Consider the following 12,505-nt stretch of genomic DNA (forward strand, 5'->3'; position numbering starts at 1 on the left):
TGACCTGGAGTGTGGCTCGTGCTAGCTGTCTTTTGATATATCATAATAATATAACCCAAAGCGCCATTATCTGAATTTTTCGTAATTCCAAATTTATGTCATAGTCCAAGAATATTAATGAGTACATTGTAATTACAGTGAATAATAATTTGCCTTAATAAATCCAGCCAAATTAAAAACTGAACACAACAATAAGAATAATTCTCCTTGAGATGTCAATGCAAGAATTAATAATTCTTAGGTTAATAAGATTATATACCCCTCTACTTGATCAAGGTAGCAATTACCATTTTATGGAAATACTGTCATTCTGGAACTTTCTTAGGTCAGAATCAGGACCTACCTTTAACTCAATTTGAAGTTAAAACATCTTTTGCTACTAATAATGATCAGAATATTTAATCCACAATGATAGAGAAATATTAGCTATGTATTATGTTGTTTACTAAAGAAATGTCACTGGTCAGGTACACCCATTAACTTCATTTTGAACAAAGGTCAGTTACAAAAGACAGGTGTACATGTCATATCATTATTAGGAAAGCTGACAAACAATACAAATTAAATAAACATAACTGCTTATAGCAATAAACTAATGAATTGAAGTACGCAGTTTTTACGTGGACGCAGGTGCAACACAGTCTGCACATTGTTTACTTGTTTTGAAAAAATTATCTGCTTAACTTTCAGTATTCATATCTCAGGGCTGGTCACTTTTAGAATCAAGATCTGTATTTTCTTCGCTAAATTACTTAACGTTTTGTCGCACAAAACTCCAAATTAGTTCTGCCATTATGGCTTAAGACAGCTTCACGAAAAAGAAAATAATTTCGAACACCGGAACAGATGCGACACTTACGATCGTAACTCTCAATACAATACGAGTAATTATCAAACCCAAACGGAAAGAAAGCCGAAGGCGTTTTTCCCCATCTTGCCACCGATGAAAGCATGGAGCAGAATTTATATCCATTTATTCCACCAATAGAGTAATATTGTGCCTTTATTTTCTTTCACGTTGTGATGTTTTCTTTTGCTTTAACGTTGAGAATAAATGAGATTTTCTATTTAAGATATTTTTCAAAGACAATTCCAGGCTAGGAGCTTGCAACGGCTATTAGAATCATAAAATAAACCATTTAACATATTACAACTTGCCACACACATTATATCGAAGAAAGTGTCATGCTAGAAAAACAGCATGAACGGTTGGAGCGTTTGAAATTTTCCTTTTTTAAAGCAGTATTTAATGGCGGGAAACGAAATGTAAATGTTACGATTGTTGTGATTATATTACAGTCTACAGTATATTTTTTATTGTATAGAAAGAAGTCAACCTTTTATATTCAATATTTTATACCATAACATAAATGCACATGGCTTGCCCACGCAATACACATAATGTAGGATGTAAACTTAAAAAAAAAAAAAAAAAAACAACGCCCTCAATTAACAGAGCTGAGCAAAAAGACAACGCGCCATTTAGCGTTTTCTCAGATGATGCGGGTTTACAACTTACGCATATGCACATGTTATTGTCCTGGTTTCATAACATAATTAATTTTTACAAAGTTTCACAAAATATTATGGTAAAACGTACATAGAGTAAATTGCATTGTATTCTACTTTCTGATTATCAGCCGTTATGGCTAAACAAAACTCTTCTTAACTAGACACATCTGTTACGACAGTTTTCTAACATGGCCGTCTATCAAGGACCGGATATAGAGTGTGTGTGTGCGTGAGTGTGTGTGAGTGGTTTTAACTTAGCTGAATAATTTTTCATTCATACCGCTACGATGTCTGTAGTGTGTCAGTCTAGCACTGGGGCATCATGCTGCAGATGTATTGGAGTTTTGTCATGTCCACCCAGTCACATTATCCTGTCACCAGGCCAACCAGTCCTAAAACTAACTTTTGAATGCTGAAAATTTAGCGCGGCAGATGCAAGTAACATTTTCATAAGTATTCGGTATGATTCGGCCGGGGGTTCGAACCCGCAATATCCTGCATCCAAGGCGAATGCTCTAACCACTTAAGCCACCGGTGCGGTCCAATCAAGAAGGAATCTATATTCCTTTCGTGAATAGTTTTGCATTAGCAAAATAGACAATATTACGTTGCCAAAGTCGTCAATAGGTATCGTTCTTGGTTGTCATTGCTTGGAGAAGTTAAATTTGATTAATGTAGACGACTGTACTACTTTTCAATATATATATACAGCGTGTGTGCGTGTGTGTTTTTCTTACGAAGGCCAGTAATAAACACTGTAAAAAAAACCTAGGGCTTGTGCTGTTTGTTTTCACGTTTCTTTTTATAACTTTGTTGAATCTTAGTGATTATGGGGAGTCGGGTGTTTGGAATTTGTTTTTCAACCTGATCAATTAGCCAATTTCTAGGAGCAGATGACATAATATACAGTATTCACGAGACTTGATGACAGCTTGGATTAGATTCGTTAAATAGATGCTCCTTAATTTATCAACATGCGAATTTCTCTGGAAAACTTTAGGTACAAGTGTTTAGTAAATTTAGATCGGAATAATTCTTTGTATTGGGGTACAGATTGGGTTTTGTATTTACATGACGGCGTCAAGTACTAATATTCGGCTTTTTAAATAAAACTTACTAATGAGTCAAACAAATGTGAAACAAGAAAAAAAAATATGCAAGTATGAAAGTAGAGGTTCGAAATGTGCGGACATTAAGTGATTCGAGAACAATACTGTAGTATATGCTCGTTTAAAAACCTTTCAGATGAGAGCAACTGTTGCATTGATGTCCTTAGAAATGGGGAAAATCTGGTATAGCAAGACACTCATGCAGGTGTTTGGTTCGCTCAGTACGAGACTTGCACCGTGAAAGGTTCCTCGTGACGATTCTCTGGGTTCCTGACAGATATATGATTCCAAAAGAATCTATTGGCAATTATATTTTTGGAAAGTAATAGTTTTGCTTTACTGGACTCTATAATGGAGGGTTTTCTTTTTGCTTTAATGTCGAGAACAAATATAACCTTTTATTTGAAAACATATTTTGTAACGATTATTCCCGATTTATGTTCATGTGACATATATTTAGAATTTTCAACTATACCTAATCCTAGATATGCTTTGTGTTGTGGGTGTATGTGCAAAGAGTAATTTCCGTTGCCAGTTGCTTATTGAACACACCAAAACATTGTAGTGAAGGCAAGTTTGATTTCCCAGGACATTTCAGCATGTGTCAAAGTCTGCGACCAATTGTCTATTGGCAGAATTGATATAGTTTCTTTATTGCCAAGGATATTTGCTCTAATGGCTGAGAACTAATGTGAGTTTCTCTTTCATAAAACGATATTTCCAGTTAATAACGTTCCGTATATCCATGTAATGGCTATATTTCAGGATTGCAAGATAAAATTGTTATATGACCCATAAGCTGTCGATTGATTCTAAGCAAATCAGTGACTGTTACCAAGTAAACAGCAAATCAGTGACTGTTACCAAGTAAACAGCAAATCAGTGACTGTTACCAAGTAAACAGCAAATCAGTGACTGTTACCAAGTAACCAGCTTGAGGTTAATGGCGTTCGATTGCATTTTCTTTTCCAAGGCGTTATCCGTCAATTTGTTTAAACCTGTTTCGGTTTTGATGATGCTGTAAATACAACTATACTTTAATCATAGAATAAACATGCTGAAAAACGTGTCATTCTTTCAATAAGTAATGTTTATCACAAAAAAAAAATTAATTACGTACAAAACGTTCGTGGCAAAAATTGTGAAATGTTCAGAAAGATTTAAGTATTTCCCTGCCCACCAACCCCCCAAAAGTCATAATTTGTGCCATTATGACGAGTAAAATCACCGAATAATTAGTACAGCAAGAAACGGAAATTTTTGCTAAAGCAGGAAACTCGTCACAGACAGCGAATCTGAAGATTTTCACTTATAATCGTTTGGATATTTCTAATATATGTGGCTTAACAAAGACACAAGGTAAGTTTTCCATTTAGTACAACATCGTTGCATTGTTTCCAACAAGTTGTGCCGTTTAAACATCCTTATTACGGTATGGGGAAGCTAATGGTTTTACCGTCACGTCATGCAGCATGAACATGAACTGCTACTAAGAATGGTGAGCTTCCCAAAGAACGATAATGTTTCATGTTTGAAAATGAAATTCACGCAAATTTAAAACCCCACACAAAGTTTAAGGGCAATTATTGTTTATACGCGTGCATATGTGTTAACTGCATCGGCCGTGATCAGTCGTCGTATAATACTAAGGCAGATCGATGTTTGTTTTTTTTATAGTTTATTTTAGGAGTAATCAGTAAAACAAGCAACATATACAATGACCTGTCGGCGCATTATGCGACGGCAGATCAGGGTATTTTTTTTGGTAGTTTGACCAGACCTGTACGTACGATATGTTGAGGCAAAAGTATTGGTACTTCGTTATCTACACAACTTTTGTATATCATTTTGCCTTAGTGATGGATATCAAATAATGTTTTATGGGGCGGAGTAACAGCGATATTTACTTGGAACCCTACTGATAGAATGGATCAACACCTGCTCAGAAGAAAACAGCATGCCTTTAACCTTAAAGCTTCAGGATTGAAAAATAAATACATATATTAAATATTTGTCTACTGTACGAAAAATGTATATGTTCCTTACAAATGTTGAACTATTACATATCCTCCGATGTCACTTTTTGGCCATTAGAGAAAAATAAAAATCCAGTTTTCATTTTTTCCACTCTGTTATTCTCTGAAATCTACTTCAGCTGACAAATACAAAAAGATCAACTGCTTAGGAAGGCAGTCGATGAACCTCTTCCATATTTCACTTCCATGTTTGGGAGCTATACAGCGGACACCTGTAATCAAAGGACGTTATTTTGTTACGTCCGTTAACTTTTCACAAGGTATCAGCGTTCTGTTCTTTTCGAAGGCGGTTGTTTCATTCACATCAACTAATATGTTGCCAGACAACAAACCGAGGGGTGATACGTTTGAAAACTTTTGTAAATGAGGCCGTAGTTATCAATGACTTTCAGCGCTTGCAGTTCTTGTCATGCCGTAAACAAAAACCTTTTCATTTTAATGATTAATTTAGCACAACATGTTTTCATACTTTCGAGTAATGTGCTTGTTTTTGTTTAAAATATTTTATTCGGAAGAACAAAATGTATACACTGCAATCTGAACTTTTTTCAAGAGAAGCGAATAAAATTGCTTTATCTAGTGTGAAATGCCATCATGACTTTTAAAGGTTCTCCAGATAACATCGGATGAAAGTTTTAACGTGGCACACACATTTTTGATGTATAAAAGCAGAGTAATTGTGTACACAATATAATGCATGGCTTCTTGTCAGCATATTTTCATATTATAATATTTTCAAATATGGAAATTTCTATAGTTGATTCCAGTTTATATTGAACTATTATCGTCTTGCTTTTTATCTTTAAAGAATTTGTCATCTACCCATATTCTCACTGCCAAAGGCTATTATTCAGCAAAGATATTGTTTCAGACTGAGCTCAGAGGCTGAGATATGCGTCGTTTTCTGTAGAGTTCAGTCAACGGCAGATGTAGAGCGTCTTTATATGCATGTACTGAATAAATATCTTCCGGATATTCTTATCCTATCAACATCGAATGGGTATTATCGTTACTATTCTGTTCAACTAGAGTTGCTTGCCTGCTTCCGGATATTCTTATCCTATCAACACCGATAGGGTATTATCGTTACTGTTCGGTTCAACTAGAGTTGCTTGGCTGCTTCCGGATATTCTTATCGTATCAACACCGATAGGGTATTATCGTTACTATTCGGTTCAGCTAGAGTTGCTTGCCTGCTTCCGGATATTCTTATCCTATCAACACCGATAGGGTATTATCGTTACTGTTCGGTTCAACTAGAGTTGCTTGCCTGCGCAGAATGATGATATTGTTTTTAATCAGTGGCCGCAAACAAAAGAACAGTAGATTCGAAAAGATTCAAAATAAATAACCAATAATCATGTAGGCCGTTATTTCGCTTTTCCACGAGATTAAAAGGCAAAAGCAGAATCTGAAGATAATTGTTCGTCTGCAACAATAATAGTATAGTGTTGTATTGGCTATCTAATTTTATTGTATGTATAATTTTAGAATGGCTTTGCTGGATATTTAATCTAAGTATAGTTTCACTGGTCATCTAATCATATTACTGGTTGTGTGGCTATCTGATAGTATATATCAATCTAATATTAGTAGCTATATTGGCTATCAAGTTTTGGTGTATGATTATTGGCTGTGTACATTTAGAATAGAATTTGTGACCATCGAATTTTAATATTACTTTGTTGGCTACCTAATTTTAGTACATCTTTTCTGCTATCTAATTTTAGTACATCTTTTCTGCTATCTAATTTTAGTATAGCTTTATTGGCTATCTAATATTTAGTTTAACTTTTCTGGCTATCTGATTTTAGTACAACTTTGCTGGCTATCTGATTTTAGTATAACTTTATTGGCTGTCGAATTATTTGTATAACTTTGTTGGCTGTCTCATTTTAATATAACTTTAATGGCTGCCTCATTTTAATATAACTTTAATGGCTGTCTCATTTTAATATAACTTTAATGGCTATCTAATTTTAGTATAGCTTTGTTTGCTATCTGATTTTAGTATAGCTCTAATGACTTTCAAATCTTAGAATAGCCTTAGTAACTATATGATGTTAGTATAGCTTTACTTGCTATCACGTTTTAAAATAGCTTTATTGGCTATCACATCTTGGCTCCTTTCTACAGTCATCTATAAGTGGCTCCTGTCTACATTCATCAACTATTGGCTGTTGTCTACAGTCATCCACTAGTGAATATTGTCTTTAATCACGAAATATATAGTGTGCTTGCTTTTAAGGTTTGAATTTTTTTTTAAATTTCCGAACAGCTACAGTACATTGAAAAGATATAACAATTGATAACAAATCGCATGCCTATCGAAGTAACGATACATTTATTGATTTGAAGACTTTCTTTTCAATGTATTTAGTGTTGTTCTCCGCTTCGTTGTATGATTGTAGCCACGTGCATTTTTTTTCGTCTTTGTCATCGTCACCTTTTCAGCAGTGCTTGTTTTTTTGTGTGTCTTGAAAAGGCTACATACACCATCAGTAGTTAATTGGATTCATTTAAAATATTAAAGCTACTGCTGCTGCTACTTTCAACACCATTATTACTACTACTGCTACTGCTGCAATCATCTTCACGGTTTATCGTTGTTATTATTATTATTAATGTTAATATTATTATTAATTTAGTCAAAGTTGTAGTAGTCGTCGTAGTTGTAGTAGCACCATAGTTGCTACGATTACCGCTCTCTTCCTCCTCCTCCTCCTACTACTACTACTACGACGACGACTACTACTACTACATGCCACACAAATGCTATTATTACTGCCTTTGTTCTACATTAACAAATTATTCTTATTATAGAGGGGCAGCTGAAACCAAAATCGGTGGATCTTAATCGGTGTCTAAACAGACTTGCCCATCGCACGAAGGAGTATGAAATCCCCAACCTGTTACTGAGACGAGGACAAGCCTTTGACATAAGTATCATCTTCGATAGGACCTTCTCTAGGCAAGATGACACGATTGTTCTCAAATTCGTTACAGGTACATGCCCACCGTATTTACTACTGACATGAAAACTGTTTAGACCCAAATATACCATCGTATGATGCACTCTCAGATCTGGGTCTGTCGTATTTATAGGTATCCTATCACAATGGCATTGACGTATTTCAATTATTGCGAAATTAGCTGTATTGTTTTCATTTCAAAACGTAGTTTACCTTGTAACTAAATATATAAAATCCAATACTTGCGTTTTTCTGTGATGAAGATATAGTTATTGAGTTATTTTGTGAATAATAAAAGCAATATGCATCAAAAACATAGCCATATAGTCCATTCTCAGAGAAACTTTGCAAATCTTGACTACGTTCCTTACAGTCTACGAGAAAAAAACCATAAAAAACAACGATGGTCACTTCTACGATGGACTGCAAGAGGTGTTTTGGTTACACAGCGCGTGCTACTATGTGGTCTTGCCACCTATTTGGACACCTCCCTGAAATTAGTAATTACTATCTGAACTGAACAGCACTGCTTTGCAGAAAGCCATGGCAATTCATCGAGCACGATACTCATCTCACATAATAGAATAATTCTAAATATGGATATAATAGTAGTCAGTATATTGGCAGATACTGAAATTGAAGGATTGTATATTGAATTCCTGAACGAAATTATGGTTTTCGATAAAATTAGAAAGAACAAAAAGCAAGACAATAAAAAGAAATGCTGGTATGTGGTCCTCTCTTTAACTTCTGTGATAGATGCACATCTTAAATAGCGCTTCCTGTTATGTTATGTAAGTGGTACGTGCCATTAAAAACACAACAGCTAATTTTGAATCACTCCGATGTAGAACGTTGACATAGGACTATGGATAACTTCCTAGCAGAGAATGTGGTTAACTGTCGCAAACATTAATTTTACCCTTATAATACGTTGTAGATAAAAATTGCAGACCAATACAATTCATTATTATTGATGTCAATTTATTGAGCAAAGACAACAGATGCGGCGAAATGTGACGAGGTCCCAATAATCAATAATTCAGGTTTGGTTTGGTGCTTCAGGGCACAACGACAAAAGTAGTCTTTTTTAGTACCGAGCCAATTGGAGCGAAGTGCTTTGCCCAAGGACACACCACATTAGTCGATCCAGTCTAGCCCAATTGTAGGATTCGAACCCGCTCCCTTTCGGTCGCAAGTTCAATGCACTAACCACTGAGGTACCGCAGTTTCTAACAGTAGTTCTGGAAATTGCAAGTAATGAGATAAAACAAATGAAACAAGGAAAAAAGAATCCGTAATAAATTAAGATATTCCGGATAGGTTCTCGTTTAAAATGGTAAGAACGACGAATAACTAAGACTCATCGTTTGGCACCAGCACTCGTCGTTCCAAAGCATGAATTATTTTAAATATTATCACTAGAAACAAATCTCGTACACAAAAGAAAGACATCTTAGTTTTAAGAAGAAACGTATACAAGTCTTTGAAAAGAAAACGTGATCCATGAAGAAGTTACTGTATGTAGGGTTTTCTCACCCATGCGACAGAGAAATCTACTTGTTTTGCTAACCTTATCTGTCTTATCTCAGTCCAGTCATCTCAGACCAATCTTCTCAGTCAAGGTGTCCACGCGCTCAGAACTACTTTAACAAAAAGAAACCCTTGTTTTCTGCTGTGCCTGACGTAGCTGTACTAAAAATCAAACAACAACAACAGGAACAAATATATAACAAAAACATAGTAACTTAGGTTAAATCCATCTTTGAGAACACACCATACAAAAACATTTCGAGAGAGACAAAGATAAACGCATATGATGTCGAGCTTTTTGGTATTATGCTTGTTCCACACAGCATGGTCAATTTTATCCTATATGCAGGCCTAGCTCAGTACATTTTTAAATCAGCGTCATTAAATGTAGCTAAAGCTACCTAACTAGTTTTAAACACTTCGTTTGAAACAAATTATGTACTGTTAGCTACATTTAATGACGTTGACCTGAAAAATGACTCTGCTACAGATAGGATAAAATTCTCAATGCTGTGTGAAATGAACAATATAACATAAAACACTGATCCATGCATATATACTATAGACCTATACACTTCATAGCCTCCCTACTCTCTTAAACAACTACGGAAAACCTAGTAACAGCCAGAAAAGTGTTATATAAAACATGCTTTTTCTAATTTTGTTAAGCATATCCACTGTGCCCCGGTTGAATCAAAAATATACCTACAATATTTAATGACAAATAATACACTTACCAGCCAGATGGAATAATTTATCCGTCAGCACATTAATCCATAAGCAAATTTCACTGTAGCACTTGCCATATTTCCAGGACAGAAAAATAAATGTTCAAAGAATCCGTGAATTTGAAAGTTTAGCACATGGTTAACCGCTCGAGTCCGTTTTTGGAGGGTCTATTATACACGGGGGTAATTTTACAATCAGTATTAAGGACAACACAAGTATGTCACACACAGTTTCACCTCCTCCGAAGAAAATAATAGTTATATACGATAGTGACACAGATCTCTAATTACCCATGAATAATCTAAAGAAAGATGTTACTCTTCGTTACAGATTGTGCTAAGTATAACTACAGTAGAGCTGAATAGCCAATATCGTTTTATTATTTACAATATAACTTGTCAAAATTAGAACTGATGAAAATAAAACAGTTTCTTGCAATACATATTAATTATGTATTGTCAATTTCATAACATCCATGTATTAAATGTGATAATACCTCATTATTATGCGACGTTTTATATTGTTATTTTTCTTTGCTCACGCATATAAACTGTGTACGTCGGACTCAACGGTCACACCACAACCCTCATTAACATATTTATATTAATGCACCACATGTAAACATTGGACGTGAACACTAGTGCAGAATTATTTTTACTTTAAAGGAAAATATTGGGTTAGATAAATAAACTACTCTGGGGTTTGGACCGAGACAAGGAAATCCCAGTCGCGGGTTTATATTATATGTCTCCCCACTCGGGCAAGCCTCATGGGGAGACAAATAATATAAACCCTTGACTGGGATTTCCTTGTCTCGGCCCAAACCCCAACATAGATTCTATATTTCTATACATCACCTGAAATGTTGATCTCAGCTTATAAAGCATTCACCAGCCAGCAATTATTCTACAAAAATCAAATTATAAGGATAATGTCTAATTGACCTCTGTAGTTTCTAGCAGAAAGGAACTCTAACAGAAGAATCGCCCGTTTTATGACACGCAGAAAAGGGGAAAAATAATGTTTACAACATTTGCTTCAGCACACCATGCGTGTATAACACAAGCTATTGGTACAAATATTGTTCAGTAGTTATATTGCCGTTCATAAACATCATCTGCGTAATATTATTTAATCGTTTCTTGTGTCTGTTTTGTTCTGTTTTCAAGGAAGTCAGCCGCGACAGAGTAAGGGCACAGTTGTACCAGTCAAAATGGAGACAAACCTTAATAACTCTCAGTGGGGTTACCAGCTGCTCAGCGCTGAGGACCGGAAGGTTAACCTGAAAGTGATGACTGCGCATGACGCAATCGTAGGACGCTACCACCTATTCGTAGAAACAACTCACGTGACGGAGGATGGGACGACAGAGAAGTACAGATTTCGACATAATGATGACGTCTATATCTTATTTAATCCGTGGTGCCAAGGTATATTTTTTACATACACAATTTACACATTTTTGTCATCTCCAATATCAATATTGATATAATGCTGGGCACTTTTAGATGCTTAGCAGACAGATCAGTTTTTATATCTTTGCAACGATGGCTCAAGCACTGAAAAATAAACGTGCATTGTAACGTAACTTAATGGACTCGGAGTTTCGCAGCTGAATTTCGTTTGACACAATATTAGAACTAAAACCAACTTTTATTTGGATAAAAAAAAGTTCTTCATTTCTTAGCATCAGAAAATAATTTTCCCTAAGACGTATTTTGGCATATGTCCAGGTTAATAACATACAGACAGACAGACGGATAGATAGAACAAATTCAGCATCTTTCTAGTAATTTTTAAGAGTAATTACTTCGTAATCCAAGGTCGAAAGAGAGAACTTTCTTACTACATATTCCGCAAAATTTGAAAAAATGAAACTATAGCTCTACAGGTATAAGACCAAAAATGAGCTACGCACTTGCCTCTTGTCCGTCATCCGAATCTCGACGCCCGTCCGTCCGTTGGCACAAGTTTGTTATGGTTACTCCTTCTAAACTACTTTGAGGATTGCCAGGAAAATATACGAACACGATCATCCCAAAGTCTATTTGCTATTAAATAAAAATAGTGCCAAGCTGACTTCGAAGATGGCACCACGGCAACCATCTTCAAACTTTTGTTATTGCTACTCTTCCTGGACAAAGAGCAATATTGGCATGCGTTTTTCGCCAAAATATTGAAAATATTTCTTGCGACGCCTTATTAGATCTAACGAATATAGTGCCGCCAGAAGTTCCAGTCTGGCCGCCACAACGGCTATTTCGAAGAACATGAATTGATGGCTATTTAAAAAATGAGGTTTTCACTACTTAAATTTACATGGAAAAAGGTTGAGTTTTCACAGAAAGACATTTTACGGCATCTACTTGCTCATATATGAAAATGGCGCCGATTTTACATCCTGTATAGCAATCATGGGCATTTTCTTAGTGCTACTCCTCCTAACAAGGAAAGTCGTATCGACATATGATTGTCACCAAAAGACTAATTCTCATACATAGCTGGTCCTGAATGAAAATGGTGTCGATATCTTCGAATATGGACGTTCTCGTGAAAATCTTCTTGTCTCTACTGCTCATAAATAAAAAGTTTATCGACATGGGATTCTCATCAG

At 35.4% G+C, this 12,505-nt stretch overlaps 1 protein-coding gene across 3 annotated transcripts in view; it reads left to right on the forward strand.

Moving 5' to 3' along the window:
- LOC149782522 (hemocyte protein-glutamine gamma-glutamyltransferase-like) overlaps positions 1 to 12,505 on the forward strand; it is a 227,220-nt gene that overhangs the window by 186,222 nt on the left and 28,493 nt on the right. For all 3 annotated transcript variants that reach the window (XM_089933950.1, XM_089933951.1, XM_089933952.1), the window contains exons 3-4: positions 7,481 to 7,663; positions 11,061 to 11,321. In XM_089933950.1, the coding sequence (XP_089790076.1) occupies positions 7,481 to 7,663; positions 11,061 to 11,321 (444 nt within the window). The remainder of the gene's footprint in view (positions 1 to 7,480; positions 7,664 to 11,060; positions 11,322 to 12,505) is intronic.

The sequence above is a fragment of the Sinohyriopsis cumingii genome, chromosome 15 (assembly GCF_028554795.1).
Source record: "Sinohyriopsis cumingii isolate HCF-2022 chromosome 15, ASM2855479v2, whole genome shotgun sequence".
In the NCBI taxonomy this organism is placed as follows: Eukaryota; Metazoa; Mollusca; class Bivalvia; order Unionida; family Unionidae; genus Sinohyriopsis; species Sinohyriopsis cumingii.